This window comes from Lepidochelys kempii, chromosome 5 (genome assembly GCF_965140285.1).
Source record: "Lepidochelys kempii isolate rLepKem1 chromosome 5, rLepKem1.hap1, whole genome shotgun sequence".
In the NCBI taxonomy this organism is placed as follows: Eukaryota; Metazoa; Chordata; order Testudines; family Cheloniidae; genus Lepidochelys; species Lepidochelys kempii.
In genome coordinates, this window is record NC_136384.1 from 4,291,896 (window position 1) to 4,319,297 (window position 27,402).

At 53.6% G+C, this 27,402-nt stretch overlaps 1 protein-coding gene across 3 annotated transcripts in view; it reads left to right on the forward strand.

Annotated features, from left to right (window-relative positions):
- The window catches only part of CNTFR (ciliary neurotrophic factor receptor), a 462,459-nt gene that overhangs the window by 411,910 nt on the left and 23,147 nt on the right, over window positions 1-27,402 (forward strand). For all 3 annotated transcript variants that reach the window (XM_073343357.2, XM_073343356.2, XM_073343355.2), the window contains one exon: window positions 2,976-3,139. In XM_073343357.2, the coding sequence (XP_073199458.1) occupies window positions 2,976-3,139 (164 nt within the window). The remainder of the gene's footprint in view (window positions 1-2,975; window positions 3,140-27,402) is intronic.

Genomic DNA, 27,402 nt, shown 5'->3' on the forward strand with positions numbered 1-27,402 from the left:
GAAAAAGAACTCAGAAAAAGACTGCGTATAACAGCACCACCCGGTGACTCCTCCATAACACTTTTGGATAAAGGGCATGATCTATTGGCCTTGTGAGTCCTTTGGCCACCTGCCTTTTGTGTGTGGTTGTACCATTGTCCACAGGAATCACCACTGGCCAAAGTCCTGTGGTAGGAAGCAGAGGAGTAACCGTTGCAGGCACCCAGAGGAAGCCAAGGCACTCTAGTTACAAACCTAGGTTCATCCTGTCCAAGCTTCTTCCTGTCGACAGAGAGAACCAGGCTGCAGATTGTGGAACTGTCCAACAGCAGCCAGGGCTAGGGTGGTGGACTCCTCCAGAGGCTGCTGGAGACGAGACAGACAGACACGTTACACTCAGCTTGAGTTTTATTCAAAGGCCTCGAGGATTCCCGTGGGGTCCTCTGCCCCTCTGGCAGACTGCTGCATGGCCAAGAGCTACCCTGAAAGCCCCATCCTCCCTCATACTAAACTTCCAGCGCCCTGGCGCGAGGGGCTCCCTCTCCAGTTCCAGGCTAGGGAGGCACCGGACTGTCGGCTAGCAGGGTCGTGAGCATGGCAGAGACAGAGCAGAAAGGGAGGTCCCCTCCCGAGCCTGAACCCCAATACTGCATGGGGTTGGAGGGAGCCCATCACCTCAGCAGCTCCCCTGGAATCGTGGGGCTCAGAGGGCATAGCTGCATGAGGCCCACTGTTCATCAGACGCCCGCAGAGAGAGGATCTGGGACTGAGAGAGGCTGAGGAGGCTCTGGTTGAACCGGGTCCTCGGCGCCAGGTGTCCCTCTGCTGCTGAGTCCCAATTTGTGAATCCTAGTCACTGATCGTCACCTGGCCAGTCAGTTGCCATGGAGATGATTGGCCAGGGGGTGTATTCAGAGTGGTGGTGGAAGTCATGTCATCTGCAGATACTGAAGGCCAGATGGCCATTATTGGCCTGGCCTCTTGTGTACCACAGGCCAGGAAGCCATCTCCAAAATTGGTGTGATGATACCTCCTGCACAGGCTTGCTCCCTGAGACTGAGGCGAAGCCCAGTGGAGTCAGAGGCCATCTTTGTATTGGCATCAGTGGGCTCTGGGCCAGTCCCCACTTACCCGGAGACGATAGAATTGCTCTCCCATTGTGAAACTGCGTTGTCGAACCACCTCCCACCCTGCTCCATCTCCGTGCAGCTATAGACGGCTGGTGCCTGTTTGTGATGCTGCAGTGAGGGAAAGAGATTGTGTAGCCCAGTGACTTGTTCTGCCGTCACTGCCCTTGAGCGAAGAGCAGAACCGGAGGGATTCGCTCACCTGTTTGGTTTGGAAGGGCCCACACTGGTGCACAGACAGGAGCACACAGCTTTCTCAGGCAGGGTTTATTTTGCAATCTGGATGTGTCCGGCTGTCAGGTTCTGGGGCATATCTGTCTAACCAGCTCCTCAGGAGAGTATAAGCATGAATGGAGAGACAGAACGCACAGCTAGGTTTAGGCGCCCTGCAACTTCTGTGCTTCTCACCTGTTCAATAATTAACACGCTGTTAATTACCACAGAACATAGGCAGCAGGTTCAAAACAAATACAAGGAAGTATTTCTTCATACAACTCACAGTCAGCCTGTGGAACTCCTTGCCAGAGGATGTTGTGAAGGCCGAGACCATAGCAGGGTTCAAAAAAGAACGAGATAAGTTCATGGAGGACAGGTTCATCAATGGTTATTAGCCAGGATGGGCAGTGATGGTGTCCCTAGACTCTGTTTGCCAGAAGCTGGGAATAGGCAACAGGGGGTGGATCACTTGATGATTACCGGTTCTGTTCATTCCCTCTGGGGCACCTGGCACTGGCCACTGTCAGAAGACAGGATCCTGGGCTAGATGGACCTTTGGTCTGACCCAGTGTGGCCATTCTTATGTTATGTTCTTAACATGAAATAGTGCAGCACACTAATGCCCTCACACTGACCTTGGCCTTTCATAGATTTGCTAAAGCAAATTAAAAGTTTTAGAAGTTGGGAGTTCAGTTCAACAATGCTTGGTGGGACACCGCCCCATTCCCCAAGAAGAAAATGGCCTGTCTCTAAGTATAGTAATGATTGATTTGCTGTCGATACCCTAATATGTCTTCAGCTTCAAAGCACTTTACAAACTTCAGCTAATTACTCACTCAAAACGCCTCTGAAGTAGGTGAGCAAATATTCCAATACCCCAAACTAGAGCCAAAGGGGAAGAGGCTGAAAGTTGGGGGAAGAAGGTAAAACAGAAGGGACTTGTGCTCTGGGTGATCATGAAGAGTCAGTAACTGACCTGGGTTGAATCCTATGTTCTCAGTCCTTCTGAAGCCTAAATCTACATCAAAGTCAAAGACCAAATTCTGAGGCTTTTACTCAATTCTTATGCAGGCCAAACTTCCCTTGAAGTCAGCTCGGCTGAGTAATGAGCACCAGCTTTGGCCCTTCGATTTCATAGGAACATAGGATGTCAGACTGGAAGGGACCTCCTGGGTCATCCCCTTGAAAGTGATGGTTTGGGGTCAGGACTGAGCACAGATGGCTTAGAAGTGTCCCATACAAGTGTCTATAACTCATTACCAGTCACCTCATCTCACTAGTCCTCAAGTACAATGTCTGTCTGTCTCTCTGTCTATCACCCCTGTACATGTATCTGTCTGTGTGACCCTCCTCGATGTAGTACCTGTTGCTTCTAATCTGTACAGGGAAAAGCATCTGCTATTCCACGTATTTACTGTATGCTTCATAAAACATATTGCAACATAGCCACAAAGTATAAGGCGGAGTCTAGAAGCTACGTGGCCATGTTGCACATGTGGCTGATATTTTGTGAGTGGCAAAATGTACCATGGGAGGAAGTTACCTGTGGTGTGTTTGTACCTGGAGTAGAGCTACCCCAGCCCTGTATTGTGAAATAGCATGAGAATGGACTAAGAGTATAAGGTGTAAAAAGACCTTTCTGTATTATTCCAGTAAAGCCGGACCCTCCAGAGAACGTGGTGGCCAAGCCAGTATCCAACAACCCCCGGAGGCTCGAAGTGAGGTGGCAGAACCCTTCCTCTTGGCCTGACCCCGAGTCCTTTCCGCTCAAATTCTTCTTGAGGTATCGCCCCCTCATCCTTGACCAGTGGCAACATGTGAGTGACCTCTCAATCGCCTTCACTAAGGGCCAGGTGGTGGGGGGAAGGCTAGGGGGTTGTTGGGTTGTGAGGCCCAAGCCTGCAGCCTCTCCTTACCTGCTGTGAAGTGAGTGGAGTTAAGGGGGACACTAAATGCCTCAGAATGGGCCTATGGCTTGGGAAGGACCTCGGACAGGAGGTGCTCGGGAACGGGAAGGGGCTTTATTGCTGCGAAGGCGCGGTTACTGCCTGGTAACCAGCTTGCAGAAAACGCACATTTGATTCTTTCCTTCATGTCAGGCCCAGCAAACGCAACCAAGAGCCGGCGTCCCTTTCAAGTCCCCATTCCGCCTTCAAACCACTCCCCCACTCTGCACTGTACTATGGGGCCAGTCTCTATTTTCCATACGTATGTTCTACATAAAGGTTGCCCGCTGAGACGTAAGAGCCATTTGAAGTGTAAATGTCACCGCATTTAAATGCGCTCTGCCATGTTAGACTCCAAACCAGAGATAAAAAATACCTTGGGCCAGAACACGCTGTACTGTCAGGGACTCCGCCTGTGCCTTGACGTTATCGTAGTTTTACTTTTATTTCTTGTTTTTGTTTTTTAAAGAAAGTCGTCAGTGAGGCTCTTAGGACAGAAGTCCACGGTTAGCTAGAAGACCTGGGATAGCATGGGTAACAGCATTTTTGAGTCTCCATGGTCCGTTCAGCCTTTGTCTTCTCTTCTGAGACTGGCTGACTATAATCCCAAGTAGGGCGATGTTTGGTGGTGGTCTGTGCGATGGGGAGATTATTAGCTCACTGGCAAACGGAGCGAGACCAACAGCTTGGTGGTAGACCTGCATTTCAGCTATGTTTGTAGAGCTGATCCATGTTTCTTTGTCAGACGGGCTTTTTTGATGAAAAAAGATCTTTTGAAGGCAAAGAAAATTTCTGTGTCAAATTTTTGGGTCCTTAGGTGTTTTCTTATTTTTTGACCAGGCGAAAATGTGTAGTTTTGTTCCCAATTGAAATTTTTGTTTCTCTTTTTGAAAATCAAGAAATTCTTGGCTTTGGGGGGGAATTTTTGTCCCCTTTTCTTTCTCTTTACCCCACCCATTTTCCCACTGGAAAGCAGGGGGGTGAAGAGGGGAGGGGAGCCTGACAAATAAAACCTACAAATAAAAATATGGTTTTTTAGGTTTTTGAACACTTTCATAAACAAACAAAAAATTTGTGTTTGAAATGCAAAATTTGGTTTCACTTGGCCAAAAATCAGAAGACCCAGGGGAAGTTTCAAACAAAGCAATTGCAGACAGTGCTTTTCTGACCAGCTCTGTTCTTTTGGCTCCTTGCAGGAATGACATGAGCAATCAGATGATCTTTCATCTATCTTGTTTTGGGATGGGAGTAACCTGCCTGTCCACACCAGTGACAGCAGCAATCCTGCTGCCTACAGCTCCTTGGGTCAGGGTGGCTATGTCTGTCTCACTATGAGCTCTCAAGATAGGCCGGCCCGCTCGGTCTGATTGTGTGTCTGAGTGCCGGTCATTTTATGCTGTGCCTCAAGAGAAAAGGGGACTTGGCAATTTTTCAGCCTCCTGGAGTCTGTTAAATATGATTGCTGGCATTTGAAACTATGTTAAGGGCGGAAGGATGGTCCCGTGGCTAGGGATGCTAGCCTCAGATGTGGGAAACTTTGGTTCAAGCCCCTGCTCCGCCACCGACTTCCTGTGTGACATTAGGCAAGTCACTTAACCTCTCTGTGTGCCACAATGGGGATAAGCACGCCCTGTACTTCACAGGGGGCCCATGAGGCTAAACTCGTTAAAAACTGTATGGTGCTCAAATACCAAGACGAGTGGGACTATCTCAATATGTTAGATGAGAATTCTCAGTAAAAATACAAGCCCCAAGAAACAGTCAGTCCCCAGTGTAACCCCCCAATGTGATTCATCGCTGCAAGCTGGAGATGATTCCCCATTGCATCTGGGAGTGGAGATGTAGATGAAAACAATCCTTTGCTCCATATTGCATGGCTTGGCATTCCTGTTTTAAGAACCAAGGTGCCTGATCCAGAACTGCTGATGTTCCGGGCTTTTTCCCTCTCTGCCATCACTCATGCTATGGCTGCATCATTCTTCTGTATTGCTTGTTTTTATATTTAAAAAAACGCAAAACCTAATTGTGAGTGACGTGACACCAGTCGCTGGAGCGGGTCAAATAATGCAAAAGTGTGTTTGGGAATAATTTGCTCAGTGACTGACAGCCAACATTTGCCGACGAAGGTCCTGGCCTCATTATTAGACTGTCTGTCAAGCCAGCTGGAGAATGAAAAATACGATTTGTGAATAAGCTGAATGAAAATGCCGCTATTCATCAGGTGAATTATTTGCAGTGATTAATTCAATCAGCTCTTTAAAGTCAGACGGGGGTAGCACTGCAGGGCCAGGCAAGATTCCCTACTCAGCTCTTTCAAGCCACTTGAATTCACAGCTGCAGCACGTCCTGCCAGTCCAGCCCTGGGCTCCCCCCAACACACACACAGCTTTGCATATCCACCACAGTCCCAACCCACACCCTGCCTCCCTGCCAGTCCAGTCCAGGGATACCCACACATACACACAGAGCCCTGGACATCCCCTCCTCCCACCCCCGCCACAGCTTTGTCAATGCACCACAATCCCACCCACACAGCTCTGCCAATGCATCTTAATCCTGACCAGCAGCAAGTCCTGCTATGCCAGTCCTGGCACACTGCTGGCCAGCGACCAGCGTGTCTGAGATGAGGCCACCACATGTGCCAAGCCTGCACTGATGACAGGCAAGAGGCGGCCCTGAGCTCCTGGTACCATGCCGGGATGTCACTCGCACTGTGACCAGTTCAGCCGGGTGCTGTGCAGCAGTTGAACAAGAGGCTCTGAGGTTTCATTTGCCGAGAAGGGTAGCTGGGCACCGAATGAGAGGCCATTCCTCTGCCCACAGCCTGAAGGGGACGAGCAGGTGTTGACTGGCATGGAAATGGTTAATGAGTATAAAGTGTCACAGACAGGTCCCTTCTCTGTTGCATACTGTGTCTTTCCCAGGTGGCCTGAGCCTTTCCCCTCCCTATTGGAGTCTAGGGACCAGTACACTGGACTAGGGCATATTCTGGGAAGGGGAGGTGCATCCCAAGCCATGCGGGTCTCCAAGCTGCCCTGACAGGCTGTTTGGCTGACACAGGGGTGCAACGAGCTATCGGTGCAAACACAAGGAGCCCTCCTGCGCTCAGCTCCCCACATGGCAAGGCCATTATACACAACCTGACTGCTGACCGCGGGAACGTCCATCACAAAGTGTCCCGGCAGGTTAATAAAAAGGAGGCCAGCTGGAGAAAGATGGAACTTTGCCAGCAGCCACAAGAAGCAATGAAACCATATGCTGGTACGTATGCCCAATCCCACCATTCTTGGCCCCTTCTTCATCTTCCCCCTGCCCCACATGCACTTACCCCCATACCTCATGTTAAACCCCTTGCATACACAGGAGTCGGCTAATGGAACTTCTTCCTGCCACCTACTTAGGTTGCATCCCCCACCCAGCCTTGCTTTGTGCCCCGGGGCTGTCACCCAGCAGGGAGCAGGGATGTGCCAAGGTGGAGATGGGAGCAGGCCAACTTATTAAACATTCCCAGGGTGAAGAGAGGGATTCCTGGGGGGGGCAGCAGCCTCCGGGCACACAGCAGCAGAAGTGCAAGAACAACCTGGACTGGCTGGCTGAGCGGCAGGTCGCAAGAGGGCCGCTGGAGTGACTGGCAGTAGACAGGAACGTGCATTCAGACTCTGCGTGCGTGCATCATTTGTTGGCAGCAAAAGCAATTCCCCCTCCCCCTGAAATGGGTCCGATGGCCGCCCGAGAGCAAAGGGCTCCTTCCCCTACTGCCCGCTTTGCGCACAGAGTTTGGCCTCAGGCTTTGCTGTGCTGGGGTGATTTGTGCAGACTGCTCTAAAATGCTGCCCTAAAGGCATCAACGGGAACGGACTGGCTGTGTCGTGGGTGCTTTTCACCCCCAGGCCCCAGAGCGCCGCCCAAAGTGTCCAAGTGCCCATTTTACAGATGGGAGAGTAGACGCAGGGAGCTGCTGACTCAGTTCAGGTTATGCAGCAGGTCAGGGCCTTCCCAATGGGATCTCACCCTCCTCGTACAGGCCAGAGACCTACCCTTGTCCCACACATCTGAGGAGAGGAGGGGCCGGCTCAGACGTGGCCCCCCCCTTGGAAGCATCCTGGCAACTGGTGACGGTCAGCTGCTGGCTGCTCCCCAATCAGCCTGCTGGCCACCAGCAGTTAGCTGTGTCCCACCTCCGGATCGCTATGGGGCCCTCTCCAGTGCAGGGCTCCAAGGATTCATCCTCAATCTGCCCTGAGGCCCCCCTGATACCCTGGATGGGCAGATACAGGAGGGGCTGGTTACAGCACTGTGTGGCTGGGGCCTGTGCTGCCGTAATTTAAAGGCTAACAGTATGTTTCATGTAGCAACAAGTGAAGGTCTCTAGCCACAGGGCAGGGACAGGATGGAGTTAAAGCAGGTATGAGAACCTGAGTGACTCTGCATTAGAACCTGAGTGACTTCATATCCAAATTGCTTACTTTACACAAGTAGTGAGATTGGGGCCGGCGGTGCTCCCGAATTGCCAACCCTGTGCACTCAGCCTGAGATGTGACTCAAGCCAGGCTGCTTTCTGCTGCTACCTCATCCCTCAGCCCCGGACTGCTGTGAGGTTGAACTCAATCCTCTAAGCATGTGAAGTATTACCAGTGTGCTAAAAGAAGGAGCCCCAGGCTGCCCCTCGACCGAAACACGGGAGTCTGTGCGTGCTGTTATGTGTGGTGGACGCGTGGCACATTGCAGCACTTAAGACAGAGCTGGGACACACATGAGCAGCAGGTATAATAGGCATGAGGAGGCTAAACCTCCCCAGTCCCAGGCCGTGGCCCCACCCACGTTCTGCCCCAAGGCCCCACCTTTGCTCCGCCTCTCCCCTGAAGCCAGCGGGGGGCTCAGCTTGTGCGAGCAGCCCGGAGCTTGGGGCTTAGGCTGGCTGGAGACCTGGGGCACCTCAGGCCAATGGGCGCACGGGCCAGCCAGCAGCCAGGAATGGCTTGGGCTGGCCGGTGCAGCTGGGGTGGATCGGCCGGCTGCCCAGAGCTCTGGACAGCTGAGGCGAGCGGGCTGGTGTTTGGAGCGGCTCGACTGGGGCTCCTCCAGCTGCAGTGGGGGCTTGGGGCTCCAGCGTGCGAGGGGGGGATGGAATGGGTGGGGTAAAGGCGGGGCATTGGGCAGAAGGGGCAGGGCCCGGGCTAGCCTCTCGAAAGGCGGGGTTCCATGGGGACACGTCCCTTCCCCAGCACTCTAAGCTGACAGGCCCATCAAAGGTAGAGTTAATTTCATGATGGATGGCAATCAGTTCTCCCTTCTTGCCCGCCCTGATGAGCTCACCCCAGAGAGCCAGGGGACTGGAAAGCGGGGCTGCTCCTTTTCGGCTTCCAGGAGGGAGTGATGGGATGTATTTGCAGACGAAACAGGTTTTTTATTCTCCCCTCTTGGCAGAACCTCACATTTTGTCTCCTAAATATAAAACATTCAATATTTAGGGTATCCTTTATTTCTCTCCTGCTTTTAAGTTGGTAATTCAAGCCAGATTAGCATGGTTTCCTCCTCTGTTTTATGGCCCCGTCCTGGCCTCCAGCGAGCTCTCCTAATGCGCTCAGATGTTCCTCTAATGGATTACCTAGGCTGGAACTGGATACTCTGCCCTAATGGATTGCTAATAGCCTGTTTCTGGTTTTACAGGCTCCTTCAGTTAACTCACAACAGCAGCAGCAATCGCTGCACTCATACATACTGTATCCCAGCGAGCTCGCTGGCTCTCACACATGGAGATGATCACACACATCTGCAGACACACACACACAGAGGTCCTGTCTGCATGAAAGTGCACATGTGTGCATGAATGTAGACACCCACACGCACCCCTACTCAGACCATCCATAGGCTAACTCCTAGGCTCACTTCCATGCACACTTGCCCACACTGCTAAAGTCCCCCCTCACGAGAGGCTACGTTTATATAAAAAGACCCAGATAATGCAGTGCTGTCACCACAATGGCATGCACACACCAGAGAGACCTCCAAGAGGAGCCATGTAACACACAAGCAAAATCAGTCACCCCCGCCTAGTGTGGAGCATGCAGGGCGTGGGTGATGGGCCCTGCAATGGAACTATTCGCATGCTTAACTGCTTTGCTGGATCAGGGCTTTAGAGTGGGAACCTCTTCAGTGTCACTTTGCTCCACCATGTAGCATCAGGGAATAGAACTCAGGGCCCCTGGTTCTGAAAGCCTAAGTCCTGCCACTCAAGGTAAAGGGACCCCTGTGACACATAGTCGAGCAGTTTTGACTCTGTACAGTAGAGGACAGTGATGCTCATACTCAATAGTCAGTTTATTACCGGGCAAGAGAAACCATTTCTCAAGCTGAGACCCCCTCACTCCCACCCCCTATTCTCATGACTCCTAAAGCTGGAGCTTTAGGAAAAACACCCAATGACGGGAGACTTCTAATACAATTGGGAGACATGGCAACATGGCAGATCCGTGCCAAGCGCTGTGTTTCAAAGCATCTGCCCCATTGCTAGGAGGGCATGGGGTGGAATTTCTGGTCTCAGAGACGGAGACCCACCCCAAAGTAGCCAACAGCCCAATGGCCAGGCCACTCCCCTGGGATATGGGAATCTCAGCAGGGCTATTGATGCAGCTGGCATATGGCTGGATCACTTGATTGCCCTGTTCTGTTCATTCCCTCTGGGGCACCTGACATTGGCCACTGTCAGCAGACAGGATACCGGGCTAGCTTGACCATTGATCTGACCCAGTGTGGCCGTTCTTATGTCATTACTGATGCCTGCTGGGATCACAGAGAAGCAATTGCTCCACCGGTATCTGGATACCTGTTGGGAATCGCTGAGCCCTGTCACCATGCAAAGCCGCAAGGCAGCAGCCACAGCGAAAGAGACGAACCTCTCGGTCTGCTTACCAAAGCCCCTGCAGTTCTTGGTTCAGGGCAAACCAAAGCAAAGATCAAACCCCCCCCCCCCCCCCCACCGGCAAAGCCTGTTCATCTGCAGAGTATTTGAGCAAGTAGCAGGTGGGGAAGTGGGGAGGAAATCAGTACAGCTCCATTTGCCACCGCCGTGTGGCTTTGCTAACAGCATTGCTTCATGGAACAGATGCTACTTAGGGGCAGTTTGCATCATCGTTTGCCCAGGATGCTTTGGCCTGGTGAGTTTGCTTTTAGAAGGCAACCTGGTTGCAGAGTTTACTCGGTCCTAGTCATGCACTCCCCACCTCGGAGTGGGCGGAATCCAGGGTTTCTGGGGGGGTGGGGACAGAGGAACCCCCAGGGGCGGATCACTACGAAAAATGGTCCATTAGGGGCCAGTGCAGCTTGGAAGACAGGGCGGGGGGCGTTAGGAGCACATCCCGAGAAACCATCCAAGCCTCTGCAGTGGGATTTCCCTTCTTCCCGCTGTCTGGGGTGTTGGAGGATTGGGTCTGGCACGTCCTGCAGCAAGGAGCATGTCTGTAAAGTGCGCTGCATGCCTCTATCACACTGAAAACAAAGGGCTTTTCTACACTCGCACTTTACAGTGCTGCAATTTTCTCGCTCCGGGGTGTGAAAAAACACCCCCCCGAGTGCAGCAAGTTTCAGTGCTGTAAAGCACCAGTGTAGACAGTAGCTACTCCCCTCGTGGAGGCGGGTTTTTTAGAGCGCTGGGAGAGTTCTTTCCTAGTGCTGCACCGCAACCACACAAGCCAGTGTAGACACGCCAGTGTAGACAAGCCCAAAGACTAACGATTAGCAAGTAGCAGAGCCAGAGACACACGCTACTCCCAGCATGTGTTGCTTTGTGTCCGTGGCCCCAGGGGCTGGGCTGAGACGCAGGGATGAGCACCCTTAACTTCCACGCCCTTGGACGTGAATGGCTAGCAACTAGGAAGAGTTGGGCACCTCGCAGGATTGGGCCTTCAAAGCCAGCTTGTCCCCGAGGTTATGGCTGCATTGCGAGCCCGCCCTGCGTTCACCCTGCGGCAGCAGCTCCTGTCCCTTGGAGCAGCAGCCAGGCCAAACCTGAGTGGCATTGCAATCCCACGGGCCAGGCTGCAATGCTGCTCAGTTAGGGGGCCCTCTCAAATGGAGCGGGGGGTGAAGCAAACTGCCCCCCTGCCCCGGGTGGCCCTGCTTGGTGGTAGCAGCAGTGGGAGTCCTGGTAGCAAAGCCGTGACCCTCGGGCACTGCCTTGTAACCACCGTGTCGTTTAGCCCTGCCCAGCGCCGGGTGAGGCATGACAGTGCCCAGAATGCCAGCCTCCCTGAGCCCTGTCTGCTCAAAAGGTCATCTAGTCCAGTCCCCTGCACTCGTGGAAGGACTGAGTATTATCTAGACCATCCCTGACAGGTGTTTGTCTAACCTGCTCTTAAAAATCTCCAATGATGGAGATTCCACAACCTCCCGAGGCAATTTATTCCAATGCTTAACTACCCTGACTGTTAGGCAGTTTTTCCTAATGTCCAACCTAAACCACCCTTGCTGCAATTTAAGCCCATTGCTTCTTGTCCTGTCCTCAGAGGTTAAGGAGAACAATTTTTCTCCCTCCTTCTTGTAACAACCTTTTATGTACTTGAAAACTGGTATCATGTTCCCTCTCAGTCTTCTCTTCACAAGAATAAACAAACCCAATTTTTTCAATCTTCCCTCATAGGTCATGTTTTCTGGACCTTTAATCATTTTTGTTGCTCTTCTCTGGACTGTCTCCAATTTGTCCACATCTTTCCTGAAATGTGGCGCACAGAAATGGACACAATACTCCAGCAGAGGCCTAATCAGCATGGAGTAGAGCGGAAGAATTACTTCTCGTTTCTTGCTTACTCCTGCTAATACATCCCAGAATGATGTTTGCTTTTTTTGCAACAGTGTTACACAGTGACTCATATTTAGCTTGTGATCCACTGTGACCCCCAGATCCCTTTCTGCAGGACTCCTTCCTAGACAGTCATTTCCCATTTGTGTGTGTGCAACTGATCGCTCCTTCCTAAGTGGAGTACTTTGCATTTGTCCTTATTGAGTTTCATCCTATTTACTTCAGACCATTTCTCCAGTTTGTCCAGATCATTTTGAATTTTAATCCTACCCTCCAAAGCGCTTGCAACCCCTTCTCAGCTTGGTATCATCCGCAAACTTGATAAGTGTACCCTCTATGCTATTATCTCAATCATCGATGAAGATATTGAACAGAATCAGACCCAGAACTGATCTCTGCAGGTCCCTACTTGATATAACCTTCCAGCTTGACTGTGAACCACTGATAACGACTCTCAGGGAACCGTTTTCCAACCAGTTATGCACCCACCTTGTAGTACCTTCATCTAGGCTGTATTTCCCTAGTTTGTTTATGAGAAGGTCATGCGAGACAGTATCAAAAGCTTTACTAAAGTCAAGATATACCACATCTACCACTTCCCTACTATCCACAAGGCTTGTTACCCTGTCAAAGAAAGCTCTCAGGTTGGTCTGACACAATTTGTTCTTGACAAATCCGTGCTAACTCTTACTTATCACCTCATTATCCTCTAGGTGTTTGCAAATTGTTTGCTTAATTATTTGCTCCATTATTTTTCCAGCAAATTGGTCTGTAATTCCCCATGTTCTCCTTATTTTCCTTGGTATAGATGGGCACTATATTTGCACTTTTCCAGTCTTCTGGAATCTCTTCCATCTTCCATGACTTTTTGAAGATAATCACTAATGGTTCAGATATCTCCTCAGTCAGCTCCTTGAGTATTCTAGGATGCATTTCATCAGGCCCTGGTGGCTTGAAGACATCTAACTGGTCTAAGTAATTTGTGACTTGTTCTTTCCCTATTTTAGACTCTGATCCTACCTCATTTTCACTGGCATTCACTATATTAGACGTCTAATCGCTACTAACCGATTGTTAGTGAAAACCGAAACAAAAAAGTCATTTAGCTCTTCTGCCATTTCCACATTTTCTGTTGTTGTTTCCCCACCCCCTCATTGAGTAATGGGCTGACCTGGTCCTTGGGCCACATCTGTAAGCGGCTGCAGTCAAGTCTGACTCAGCCAGCAGGCCCACTGGTCTCACTGGGGCCACCCTGGGAGGGAGGAGGCCAGGAGAGATGGCGGAGTCTGGTCTTTAATCAGAGAGAGAAGGGGGGGGTCAGGCGAGGAGGGGTTTGCGCTCTCTCGACAGGGTTCTGTTTATGACTACTCCCGTGACATGTTAATGAGAAAGCCAAGTAACCTGAAGCAAAGCAGAAATCTTCTGCAGGTCGTAGCCGGGCTGCCTCCGCCTGGACGAGCAGTGAATTCCCGTTTCCTCTTGGGGGTGCACAGCGCTCAGCCAGCGAGGAGCCTGGAAACCAGAACCATCATGGTCGTTAATAACTGAAAACCATCCCTATGTCTATGGGGAACATCCAGAGCAGGAAAGACTAAAAACACCACTGTCTGGGGACTGCTGGGAGTCTCCAGCATGTCTCTTTGTGACAGGTAAAGAAAGCCTGGGAATTTGGAGGGTTTCTAATGGTGTTTTCCCCTAGAGATATCAGGGTTGTCAGCTCTGTTGTGTCAAACCATGTGTTTTGGGAGTTCCCGCCTTTGTGGAAGGGGATGGTGAATCTTCAACAAAGGCCCATTGGACGTCGGACTTAAATAGACATCGACCAAGAGGAATGGAAACCCAAAGTGTTTTAAAGACTCTGCCTAAGGGCTGTCTACACACACAACTGCACCTATTTAACCAAAGGAGTGATTCTAAATTGATTTACTTAAGCTGGTGCTAAAGTCAGTGTGGGCACTCTTATTTCAATTTACACCAGGCTTGTTTTGGTTAAACCTTGGCTGGGCCACATTTAAAAATTACACTGACCTAGCTACGTCGCTCAGGGCTGTCAAAAACGTTATGCCCTGAGCACCATAGTTCAGTTGGCTTAACCCCCGGTGCAGACACAGCTAGGACAAAGGAAGAATTCTTCCACTGACCTATGTACTGCCTCTCAGCAGGGTGGATTAACTACAGTGATGGAAAAACCCCTTCTGTCCATGTAGGAAGTGTCTACGCTACGATGACACAGCTGCACAGCTGTAATGTAGACCTACCCAGAACTCAATTAAGAACGGGCTTAAGCTAAACTGGTTTAACTGAAGCAGTGTGCATTTGTGTGTAAACACCCCTGAGGGGATGTAATGGGAGAGCTGCATGCATGGGCCTAGTGAAATTGGAGCAGGACATATCTATTTTAGGTACTTATCTGGCCCCTGTGACCACAGTATCTGAGCACCTCACAGTCTTTAATGTATTTATCCTCACAATACTCCCGTGAGGTGGGCAGTGCTGTTAACCCCATTGTACAGGTGGGGAAACTGAGGCACAGAGAGGCTTAGTGTCTTGCCCAAGGTCACACGGCAGAGCAGACAACTGAGCCTAGGTCTCCGAAGTGCTAGGCTAGTGCCCTAAGGACTGAACTGTGCACACTGCTGCTCCCCAGTTTAACTCCCGCCACTCTAGACTTGCGTTTGCAACCTGGAGTCACTTCTCCCAGCGGGAGGGGATTTGTGTGTGGACACACACCGGCTCGCACCAGCATACGGAGCCTTTGACACCAATGCAAGCTGAGCCCATAGACTGAGCCTGACTGTCCCTTCTCTGTCAGCAGCTCAGCGTTCACTCTCTTGATCCTTGTGCTGCGGCCTTTTCGCTCGCTCTCCGGGACCCACAGCATCCCCTGGGTTGGTCAGGGCTGTGTTGCTCTGCCCTTTAATTGATTTATATGTGTATTTCAAATAACCTTCCGGCCCTTCGTCATCCGGTGCAAAGAAGCAAAAAAGGGCACAGATCCAATGGGTTTTTTCCCCATTGCTGGTCTCATTTAATGCTCTTTGAACCCCACCTTGCCTAGTTCAGGCTTCTTGTCCTCCCTTCAAGACTCGTCCCAGTTCTGCCCCTCCCTGCTTATTCACTCCTTTCTTAGCACCCCTTCTGCTGAACCCCTCATGGCAGCCTCCTCTTTCCCTTTGGCTGCTTCCCCCACCCCCGTCCTCGCACTGGGGCCGCTCACACATTCTCCACCCAAACTGCTTTTTGGTGGGAAATGGGTTTTCCGTTCAGCGTGTTCCTTCTCCAAAAGTGTCTGGGCAATGGGTCTTTTTCTCTGAGAACCTGAGCGCCTGAGAACGGCAATATTCCCGCTCCGACACGCCCCCAGCCCCAGGTCTCAGGTGCTTCACATACCCATCCTCTTTTACGCACCCGCCTCCCCAGCCAGATTTCATGTCCCATGCTTCACCATGGCCACACAGCTGCCCCAAAGCGCCTCCACCCATGGGCATAGTTTTGAGGGGGGGAGGCGTTGCCCCCCCAAACTGCAAGCCTCAGGCAGGTGCAGAATTTGCCCCTCACTCCCTCCCTGCCTGGCCCCATTGGTCTGACTGGAGCTGCCAGTCAAACTATGCCTATGCGTTCACCCCTGAGAAAGAGGGGAGAAGGTGCTGGGGAAGCAACATCTCAGCCATGGCCCCATCTGGGATGGGGAGGCGATGGGACAAATGCAACAAAGGGGATATAAGAGAGAGTGAATGCCCTCGGGTCGCCTCAGCCAGCTCTCACTGCATCCGACCTGCGTCTGGCTCGGCGGTGCCCCCCACTGGGGCAGAGGGAAGCTCTGCTCCCTGGGGGCCGTGCATGGCTCAGCACACTGGGATGCAGAGAGACAACCCCTTTCCTGTCGGGCTGCAGGCTGCGAGCTTGTCTGTTGGCAGGAGGGAGGGAGGAGGGTGGGGAGGTGTCGAGGAATGGAAAGCAGAACCCAGCAGGCGCGGAGCCGGCTAACACATTTTCATGTGGGATGCAGAGGTTCGAGACAGTCAAGTCTTCCCCTTTCAAACAGCCCCCGCCCCCGCGCTGTGGGGGATTGTTCACATCCCTTCGAAGGGCCGTCTGGACCTCCGGCCTGGTTGCAGCTCACCCAGCTACCTGCCAGAGTGCACCAGGAACGCAGGCTGCGGTTTCGCCCTGGCTTTTGACCCCGGGGGCAGCCAGGAGTGGGGTGGGGAAGCGCTGAGTGGACAGGCCGGCCTTCGTGAGCTCCTTTCGCCCCAGGATGGTGCACATGGCGAGGGAGCGCGGGGTCCCGTGGAGGGTCCGGACGTCGGCTGCAGGTAGTTTAGCTCCTCGCTGGGCCGCCTCCCGCTCAGCGTGTGGGGCACTGTTAGAGCCACAGGGCACGGACGGGGTTAAACGAGCTTTGCACACCTCCAGATGGGGAGCGAGGGATTAAGGGCAGTGTCTGGAGGGAGGCCTAGGGGGCTGTTGGTAGCAAACTTCCTACGCACCTCGGCTCCGACACACAGCTCCCTGTTGTCCCACTCGCCCTGCCCCACAGTCCCGACCCACACCCCCTGCTGTCCCAGCCCTGGGCTCCTCCCACCCCAGCTCTGCCAGCCCCCCTCAGTCCCCACCCACACCCCCACTGTCCTAGCCCTGAGCTCCTCCCCTCCCCCAGCTCTGCCAGCCCCCACTCCCGACCCACACCCCCCGCTGTCCCAGCCCTGGCCTCCTCCCACCCCAGCTCTGCCGGCGCCCCTCGGTGCCGTTCCTGAAGTTGCTGGGTCACACCCCACCCCAACCGTCTGCTGCTGCCCTGGTGTTAGCCCTGAGCCTGCCAGCAAGCACCTAACGGCTCAGGTGGAGCTAATGATCTATCTATAGCCCAGGGCCGAAGCGCCGGCTGGAACCCAGCCATGAGCTCCAGCTAGGGAATGCCCCACAGGTTGGGGGCTCAGTTGGCGTCATGGGCCAAGGTTGGGTCACTCCTGTTCCTATGCAAGCTGGTGTCCCTGATTCTCTGCACCAACGGGTGATGTACCGGGGCCGGGGGTGGGGGGGTGTAGAGCTGGAATCTGCGCTGGGGGGCAAACCCCGAACCTCCAGTCGGCGTGTCATCAGCACCAACAAGGAGCCAGAGCTGAGCACCAATGGGACTTGGGCCCGTCCCCCTACCTGCATCCAGTCCTCCATCCTCCCCGCAGCTTCTGGGGGTGGGGATCACTGCCATTGCCCCCATTTTACAGAGACACAGAGAGAGGAAGGGACTTGACCAGGGTCACCGAATGGGTCATCGTGTCTTCCCAGCCCCCTCCTCTCCTGGGCTCTGCTCCATGCTCCAGGGAGTCCTGTTTTGTAGGCCTGGAGAGGCAGTGCAGGGGCTGGGGCATGGGGGAGAAGAAGGGTCTGGTCCCAGCTGGAAGGGGCCCTGGGGGCAGGAGTTGTCAAGGTCCTGCCCCGCTCTGTTAGGCTCTGCTGCAGACCAGGCTCTGCCCCACCCCTCCCCCATTGTGGCCTTGTGCCGCCCAGCCCTCCACATCCTGCACCATTGCTTCCCTGCCGCAGGTACACTGTGCCCCTGGGTCACACGGCGCCCCCGGCTGGTGCCCCTTGCTCATTGCAATCCGCCGTCCCATGGCCTGGCCGAGCTGCTCGGTGGCCCTGCGTGAGTCCCACCTCTCTGCTGTGCACACTGCCTCGGAGACGGCCTCCAAGCCTGGCTTGCATCCTAGGGGCAGGAGTTTATTAACAAGCGACGGAGGCAGCCCACGGAAGGCAGCGCTCAGCCAGCCCTCGTTAGCAGGGGATATGGCTCTGCCTAGACCGACAGTCACTTCCCTTCCACGCACGGATCTGCCATTTCCCTCGGTGCCTAGCACGGACGTAGGGCTCTGAGGACCCTCCACTATCTAATGCCATGGGAGTCCCTGAGCCCCCCATCTCGCTCCCTGCTTCTGGTTGGGGGGCATCCCTGTGCTGAGGACTTGGGCCCCGTTCTAAAGCCCGTTGGCTCCGCTCCGTTAGCGGGTGGAGGCAGTGGTGGAAAAGCAGTCGTCTGGGGGATGAGGAAACTCAAAGGGGAGGACGTTGTCTCCCGGAGAGCTGGGCGGTGGAGGTGGGGCAGGACAGACAGTGGAAGAATGGCTGAGATTTCCTGCACGAGCTGTCAACATGGACGGCTGACTAACTGGCTTCAAGGAGTCGGGATTTTTTTTTTTTTTTGCACTGCTAATCGCCCTGCATTGCACTGGCTATTGAGCCTTCATTAATCTCCGCCCTGCTTTGCAGCCAGCCCGAGTGACTTTTGGCAGGTACACAAAGCGGGCTGCGAAACGCAGCCCCTCCGGCCAAAAAAATTACCATTCGCAGCTTTCACCAACTTTTGTCCCTGTGTGGCAGGGACGCGGATTAAGGAATTTCTCTCTCTTTGATGCTGCTTCTCTGCCCCTCCTCCCGCACCGATCTGTCTGTCTGTCGGGTTGGAGCCCTTCCCCAGCTCTCTTCCCCAGCTCTCCGTGTGCTCTCTGCCTTATCGGTGCAAAACTGAATCCAGGGGCTGGAGACTGCTCGGGCTGGCCGGCCAGAGCCCTGGGTGCGGCAAAGCTGTGCCCTGCACCCGTCACACTAACAGCTGAGCTAAACTGCCCTGGAATCACTGCAGTCACGAGCGCTCCACCACTTCCTAAGGAGCGTCTACTCCACTCTCCGGCTACTCAGGCCCAGCCACTCTCCCATGGCCTGCCACCCTCGGCTGTTCCCCCAAAGCCTCTGGGTTCCTCGACCTGTTTCTGGTGTTCCAGCTCAGCAATGCCATCCGGATGGCCTGGGTCGCTGTGTTTGGGGGAATCCCTTTCCACACCCAGCCAGCGCTGTGGGGCACCGAGGCAGCGCGGACCCTTGTCTGCCCATCAGGTTGGGCTGGAGTTTTGGGTGAAGGTTCAGGTCAGGTCTTACTTTACACCACTGCTCCCAGTGAGCCCCATTAGTTACCCTGGTGTAGATACAGCCTTTTCCTATTGGAGTTCCCCTGGATTTCCATTAGTGCCTCAAGTGCAGAATTTGGCCCACTCTCTACAGAGGGCGTCCAAGCCTGCCAAGGAGCCCCGTCCCTGCAGATCTCACTAGCGATGGGTTATCTGAGAGGAGAGAGTTTGCTTCCTTGCCTCCTCTCCATCTGCACTGCCCCGATGATAGCGTTGCCCCATGGCTTCTCTTAACTGGGAGGGCAGGTTCAGTCTCTTTGGTCCACTTGGTGCCCTGGCTCTCTTCTGCCAATGCCAACAACATGGGACACCAAACCTCCTGTGGCCACTGCCCAGCGAGGGAGTGGACTGCCACTCCCCAGGGCTGCTGAGCCAGATGGGGGATGGCTTTCGGTGACTCCCAGCCAGGCGGGGATCGGAACCAGGAATCAAACGATGCATGTGCCCAATTTGTTGCAGCTCGTAAGTTCCCAGGATGGCTCTGGTCCAGAGTGACTGAAGACCTGGTAATTCTTGGTCTCTGTTTATCTGGTAGACATTAGTCCTGGGAACAGAGGAATTGCCAGACAGAGTCAGCCCAGGGGTCCATCTAGCCTGCCATTCTGTCTGACATAATGGCCAGTACCAGCTGCATCAGAGGCAGGTGCAAGAGCCCTGCAATAGACTCAACCTCCTCAACCCGGGGGAAACTCCTGCTAGTGTTTAGAGGTTTGCCCTGAAAAAGGAGGGTTTCTTCGGTTATTTTTCTTATAACACTGGATATTCTTGTTATCCATGCAAATATCCTATTCCTGGATAGGTTTAATTCCTGATTAGCTGTTGGCCACACTGATATCTTGTGGCAATGAGTTCCACCGGCTAGGTGTGTCTTTTGTGTTCCTTTGTTCAGTTTTAAATGTGCTGCCTTCCATTTCCCTCAGACTCTTTGCTTTAGGCTGGGGCACTCCCTGGAAAGCACTGACCAGGGCTTGGGGAAAGACCAGAGAGGTACAAAACACCTGAATTTATTAAGGTGGCCCAATGTTAGAAACCAGGACCACTTGTATGACTCCCCGCCGTGGGGAATGGACACACGAGGTGAGGGAGGCTTTGGCAACTGGGAAGGGTATGGGTTTGGGGCAGGAGAGGATCATCCCTGAAGGGGTGAGGAAGGGTCTGGCAGCTGGGGGGGATGCTTGTCACCAGTGACGGTGTGGGATAAGGCGGAGGGCAGGAAGCTAGGTGGTAGCAGGGCAGAGGATCAAGCTGGGGATTGGGGCACAGGGAGGGATTGCTGTCTTTAGCGTCGCTCTCCCCCTGCTCCCTCTTTCTGGGTCTCTGCATAAGAGGTGGGCACAGCTAGTACCGGGGGAATGTCAGCCAGGTGCCCGGGGGTTGGGGGGTTGGCTGCCTGTCTCAATCCTGCACGGTCAGTCTGGAAATCTCTTTTCTTCCCAACACATCCCAGCCTGAGGGCACTGCCCCACATGGTTCCCCAGGGAAAGCAAAAGCCGGCTCCGCGGGGCTCTTCCTGCCCCTCGGCAGCTTGCAATTAGGGGCCGTGCACCCCATGGAGGGAGAGGCGCAATGGGAACGGGCGTCAGAGGGGACTCAGGGAGCAGCCAGAAGGGCTCCCTGGGGCTCACAAGCTGCTTTCCACAGCCTGTGCTTTGGGTGGCTCTCCATTGCTCCACCTTCACGTTTGTTGCCATGGCAAAGAAATGGAAGATGGAGATTGGCAGAGCTAGTCCAACATGCAAATACCGACGGAGGCGGGGAAAGAATAGGCCTGGCTGGCGCCCCCTGGTGGCCTCACCTGCCCTTTTTCAGTACTCAGCAGCTTGTGCTTCACGCTTGCCTCGCTTAGCACAGTGCCCCAGTTCTGGCTGGGGTAGAAACCCTACTGTGCCTCACTCAGCAGTCCTTTCGGTGACAGCCGCGACCCCCTTGGTGGCTCTAGGCAGCACGGGCTGGGAGCTAAGGTGCCCGAGGGAACCCCAAGGTCTGTCTGTGCCCAGCAGCCACAATCAGGAATCCCCTAAATCGTCATTGCAACCAAGTCCTGTGTTTCTCTGCCTCCAAGCACACCCGCTGCCCCTCGGGGCTCAGCCGAGGGGAACCTGTGTGCTTGCCAAGACCCCAGGACGTGCACCAGGTGGCTTTCCCAGTTAGTTTGGGTTATTGTGGCTGGTGAGTGGCAAATGTATTTAAAAATTCTTTGGTGCCATCAAGTGGACACACTGTGAAGTGCGGCTTTTAATGCTCCGTCACCGGCTTGCCGCTCTGTCCGGTGCCACCTCCACGGCAGGGGGCTTGAAACCCTGACACACAGCGAAGTGCAGGTGTTTGCTGAGCAGCGCAGTCCCACAGGAGCGAGCATGGGGCAGCGGGCACCCGGGACAGAGGCAGGGCTCGAGGTAGCTGAAAATGCCCCATGCAGACTCCGAGTCGGTGTGAAGCAGGCCTGCTTCCTGGCGCTGGCTGGTGTCTCTGCACCAGGTGAGCACAAAGCCAGACGGACGTGCTCTCCTTTCTCCCCAAGGCAGGGGAGACTCCACGGGGGTGGGGGAAGGGCCCGGGAGAGAAACCGAGGCCCATGTTTTTCCATCCGAGCAGCGAGGGAGCGTGTGGGGGAGAGGAAGCGTAATGACTGCAATTACAATCTACCCTCATTATGCTGCAGTGCGCGATGCAGCGTGGGGGTCTGTTTTGACAAAGGCGCAGCACGGAACGGGGGCAGAGGGCTGGATAGAGATATTCTGGGGAGCCTTCCTCTTTTGTTTAACAGCACGTCAACCGAGAGACGAATCCTGCACGGCACTGAGTACCCCTCAGGTGCCCTTTGGCTCCAGGAGGCATGGGGATCGCTGCACGGCCTGCTGAAGGCATTCCTTGGTCTGGAGAGAGCCAAGGGCTGGCATATGCATGGTCCCGGCTGCACGTCCCCAGATGCTTGGGTGTTGTGCGTTCCTGTGCGTGGAGCCTGTCTCCATTTCACGAATGCAGCGGGGAATCTCACGTGCGGTATGATGGGCCGATGCCAGCGGAAACCCCTCGCCTCCACGGACCTGGATTCTGCTTTGGTTCTGGTCATGAGAGAAAACTCTGGGTTAGAACCACAGTTGCCAACTTTCACGCGGTAAATAAGCACCCCGACTTTCACAATAAGCCAAAAATCAGAGAATCAAAGAATATCAGGGTTGGAAGGGACCTCAGGAGGTCATCTAGTCCAACCCCCTGCTCGAAGCAGGACAAATCCCCAACTCAATCATCCCAGCCAGGGCTTTGTCAAGCCTGACCTTAAAAACCCCTAAGGAAGGAGATTCCACCACCTCCCTAGGTAACGCATTCCAGTGCTTCACCACCCTCCTAGTGAAAAAGTTTTTCCTAATATCCAACCTAAACCTCCCCCACTGCAACTTGAGACCATTACTCCTTGTTCTGTCATCTGCTACCACTGAGAACAGTCTAGATCCATCCTCTTTGGAACTCCCTTTCAGGTACTTGAAAGCAGCTATCAAATCCCCCCTCACTCTTCTCTTCTGCAGACTAAATTAAGCTAATCCCATTTCAAAACAAGGCCAAAACAAGCCAATCCCTAAGAACCCCAACACTCTACGTGACTAGATCCCCACGGCATGCAATCTGGGACTGTGGTGGTCCCACTGTGCACCCCTGACTCTTTCCCCCCTCCCCCTCCCGGCCCCTGCTTGCTGGGAGCTGATCAAAAAAAGAAGCCACAAGCTACAAGCCAAGGTTTGCATGCCTGGTTAGAACCCAAGCTGCGGTCTGTCTGACAGATCTCAGCCGAGACCTGGCGCTGCTCCGCTGAGGTGAGGTCTCCTCGTAGAGGGTAGCAATATTTTACTCCCCCTGTATTGCCCATGGTCTCCTCCCCCTCCCTCTGCTTTTCCAACCCTGGCTGCATTGCGGACCCAGCGGCCTGATCGGGGTCCTGTTCATCCTGCTGCAGAGCAGTCAATGAAGTAAATCCAAAAAAAGGGGAAAATCCGGCTTTTTCGGTCAGACATCTCATGTCATCCATCTCCCATCCCCTATCTCCGTCCCCCGGGGGACTCTCTTATGTCTCTCTCCCTCCAAAGGCATTAACACAGAGGGGCCATCCCCAGAGCTGTCACCTCTCTGTGTCCCGTCCCGTCTCTCGTGAGGACTCAGTCCATTGCCTCCAGTAAATGGCTTTTGTTCCTGTGTTCCCTTGCACTGTGGCTGCTGCTGAGAGCCCTTTGGAAGCTGGCTCCGTCACTCACGTGGATGTGCATTGGCCCTGTGGTTACAGGATTTGGCTGGGAACTTGAGAGTGCCCAGCACCGCCACCGACACCATATGTGACTTTGGGGACAAGTCACTTCCTCTGTCTGGACCTCAGTTTCCCCATCTGCACAATGGGAATAATGACAGGTTTCAGAGTAGCTGGGAATAATGTTATTTCCCCCACATTACGGGTGTTGTATGGTGCTTAACAACCCCAATGAGAGAAGCTAGAGAAGAACCTAGAGAGAGAGAACTGTCTGGTGGCCCCACCTTCTCCCCCACTCCAGTAGCCTCTTGCTTGTGCGGACAGGAGATGCAGATCCAGCTGTGTTCATTCACTCCACTTCATGTCTGCTCTGAACTGAATGTGGATTTTGGCAGCTGCAGGCTGTCTCCTGGAGAGAGAGAGATGTTCTCAGGGGCAGCCCATTCCAGGTCTGCATGCTGCAGGCTGGCCAAGAGGGGTGTGAATTCAAACCAAGGGGGATATGCGCTGCCTAGCAAAGATTGTCCAGGAGGAAGGGACCAGCTGGTGACAGATAACTGCCGAGGGCACTGACCACCAAGGAGTAATCGGGAGCCAAGGCAGACAGATGAACAAGCTGGTGGACGGGAAACTTGCTGGGGGTCTGCTATCTGCACAGGGGCGCTTCCAGAGGGGTTAGAAATGAGCTGAGATTTCTGGGGCCTTATCCATGGCCATATGTCCCACCTCCATCTGCAGCACCCATGTGGACAAATTGGAGACAGTCCAGAGAAGAGCAACAAAAATGATTAAAGGTCTAGAAAACATGACCTATGAGGAAAGCTTGAAAAAATTGGGTTTGTTTATTCTTGTGAAGAGAAGACTGAGCGGGACATGATACCAGTTTTCAAGTACATAAAAGGTTGTTACAAGGAGGCGGGAGAAAAGTTGTTCTTCTTAATCTCTGAGGATAGGACAAGAAGTAATGGGCTTAAATTGCAGCAAGGGTGGTTTAGGTTGGACATGAGGAAAAACTTCCTAACTGTCAGGGTGGTTACGCGCTGCAATAAATTGCCAAGGGAGGTGGTGAAATCTCCATCATTGGGGATTTTTAAGAGCAAGTTAGACAAACACCTGTCAGGGATGGTCTAGATAATACTTAGTCCTGCCTTGAGTGCAGGGGACCGGACTAGATGACCTCTCAAGGTTCCTTGCAGTTCTATGCTACGATTCTATGTGTCCCACCTCCAAGTGACCCACCTTGGTTCAGCGCAACAGCCCCCTCGATAGCCCCGCGGGATCACCTCGCCGGCCCCTCCCCGCAGGACCCGCTCATCACCTCCTCTGTGATGCACGCAGTTGGGCCTCTAACTTGGTCCTTGAATCTGCAAAGCCCCACTCCCACCCCAGCGCCGGCCTTTCCCAGGCCAGGAACAATGATCCGCTGTTGCTGTCTAAGCTGCCTGCAGCCAAGGTCCCTTTCATCTCATGCTCGTTTCCAAATGACTAGCGACACCCGGCAGCACTCCCCTGGCACTGCCCCAGCATCTTCCCAACATCAAACAGGAAAGTGGGGGGGACGGACTCAGATCCGAGGACCAGTTTGACCCATGAGAGGGTGAGGCACAGCTGAGGCTGCAGGAGGGGGGGAAGCTTTGCAGGGAAAGGCAAGGTGTGGCTGCGTTTCTATTGGAAATCTTGCCGTGCTTGGGGGTAGTTGAATAAAGTCCCCAGGGTCTTCCACGGAACTTCTATTTGGTGCCGTTGGCTCCGGTTCCCCGTCGTGTCCCAAGCCTCAGCTCCTTCCAGCAGCCATGCTGAGGGGAGAGCCCAGAGCAGGGTGGGGGGTGCTGCTGAGAGTGCCCCCGTAAATCCCAAGCGGCGGAGCTGGGAGGCTTTCCGTGCGCCGGCCCCGCGGCGTGGGGCTTGGCTGGGGGTGCCGGCTGGCAGCACAGCGAGGGATGGGCACGAAGGGAATCGGAGCGTTTGTGAAACAAATCTCAGCTTCCAGACTCCGTCTTCCCCCCGCATCCCCTCCTCCACTGCAGCAGATCCCGGGGCCTGGGACCTGCCTCCACGGCTCCCCAGCGGCTCCACGCCCAGGCTGGCTCAGGGCGAACCAAGGGGCCGATGCCCCGTGGGCCCCAGGGCGAACCCAGCCTCCCCGGGACCAGCCTGGGGGTGGCAGGGGGAGGCTGCGTGGGGCAGCATGGGCGACATGAAACAACACACAGCACCACAAATACACACAGCACCACAAATACACACCAGTGCGCAGCACCACAAATACACACAGCACCACAAATACACACCAATGCACACCACCACAAATACACACCAGTGCACAGCACCACAAATACACAGCACCACAAATACACACCAGTGCACAGCACCACAAATACACACCACCACAAATACACACCAGCGTGCAGTACCACAAATACACACAGCACCACAAATACACACCAGCGCGCAGTACCACAAATACACACAGCACCACAAATACACACCAATGCACACCACCACAAATACACACAGCACCACAAATACACACCAATGCACACCACCACAAATACACACAGCACCACAAATACACCCCAGTGCACAGCACCACAAATACACACCAGTGCACAGCACCACAAATACACACCACCACAAATACACACCAGCGTGCAGTACCACAAATACAGCACCACAAATACACACCAATGCACACCACCACAAATACACACAGCACCACAAATACACACCAATGCACACCACCACAAATACACACCAGCGCGCAGTACCACAAATACACACAGCACCACAAATACACACCAATGCACACCACCACAAATACACACCAGCGCGCAGTACCACAAATACACACACCACCACAAATACACACCAGCGCGCAGTACCACAAATACACACAGCACCACAAATACACACCAGTGCACAGCACCACAAATACACACCACCACAAATACACACCAGCGTGCAGTACCACAAATACACACAGCACCACAAATACACACCAATGCACACCACCACAAATACACACCAGCGCGCAGTACCACAAATACACACACCACCACAAATACACACCAGCGCGCAGTACCACAAATACACACAGCACCACAAATACACACCAATGCACACCACCACAAATACACACAGCACCACAAATACACACCAATGCACACCACCACAAATACACACCAGCGCGCAGTACCACAAATACACACAGCACCACAAATACACACCAATGCACACCACCACAAATACACACCAGCGCGCAGTACCACAAATACACACACCACCACAAATACACACCAGCGCGCAGTACCACAAATACACACAGCACCACAAATACACACCAATGCACACCACCACAAATACACACCAGCGCGCAGTACCACAAATACACACAGCACCACAAATACACCCCAGTGCACAGCACCACAAATACACACCAGCGCGCAGTACCACAAATACACACAGCACCACAAATACACACCAGCGCGCAGTACCACAAATACACACAGCACCACAAATACACACCAATGCACACCACCACAAATACACACAGCACCACAAATACACCCCAGTGCACAGCACCACAAATACACACAGCACCACAAATACACCCCAGTGCACAGCACCACAAATACACACAGCACCACAAATACACACCAATGCACACCACCACAAATACACACCAGCGCGCAGCACCACAAATACACACAGCACCACAAATACACACCAGTGCACAGCACCACAAATACACACAGCACCACAAATACACACCAATGCACACCACCACAAATACACACCAGCGCGCAGTACCACAAATACACACAGCACCACAAATACACACCAATGCACACCACCACAAATGCACACAGCACCACAAATACACACAGCACCACAAATACACACCAGTGCACAGCACCACAAATGCACTCAGCACCACAAATACACACAGCACCACAAATACACACCAGCGCACAGCACCACAGGTACACACAGCACCACAAATACACACACAACAGCGTGCAACCCAAGCAATACACACCAATACACAGCACCACAAATATCCCACACGGCCAGCACCACAAACACACGTAGTCACACCCATGTCACACCAACGATCACAAACACACGTGCTACA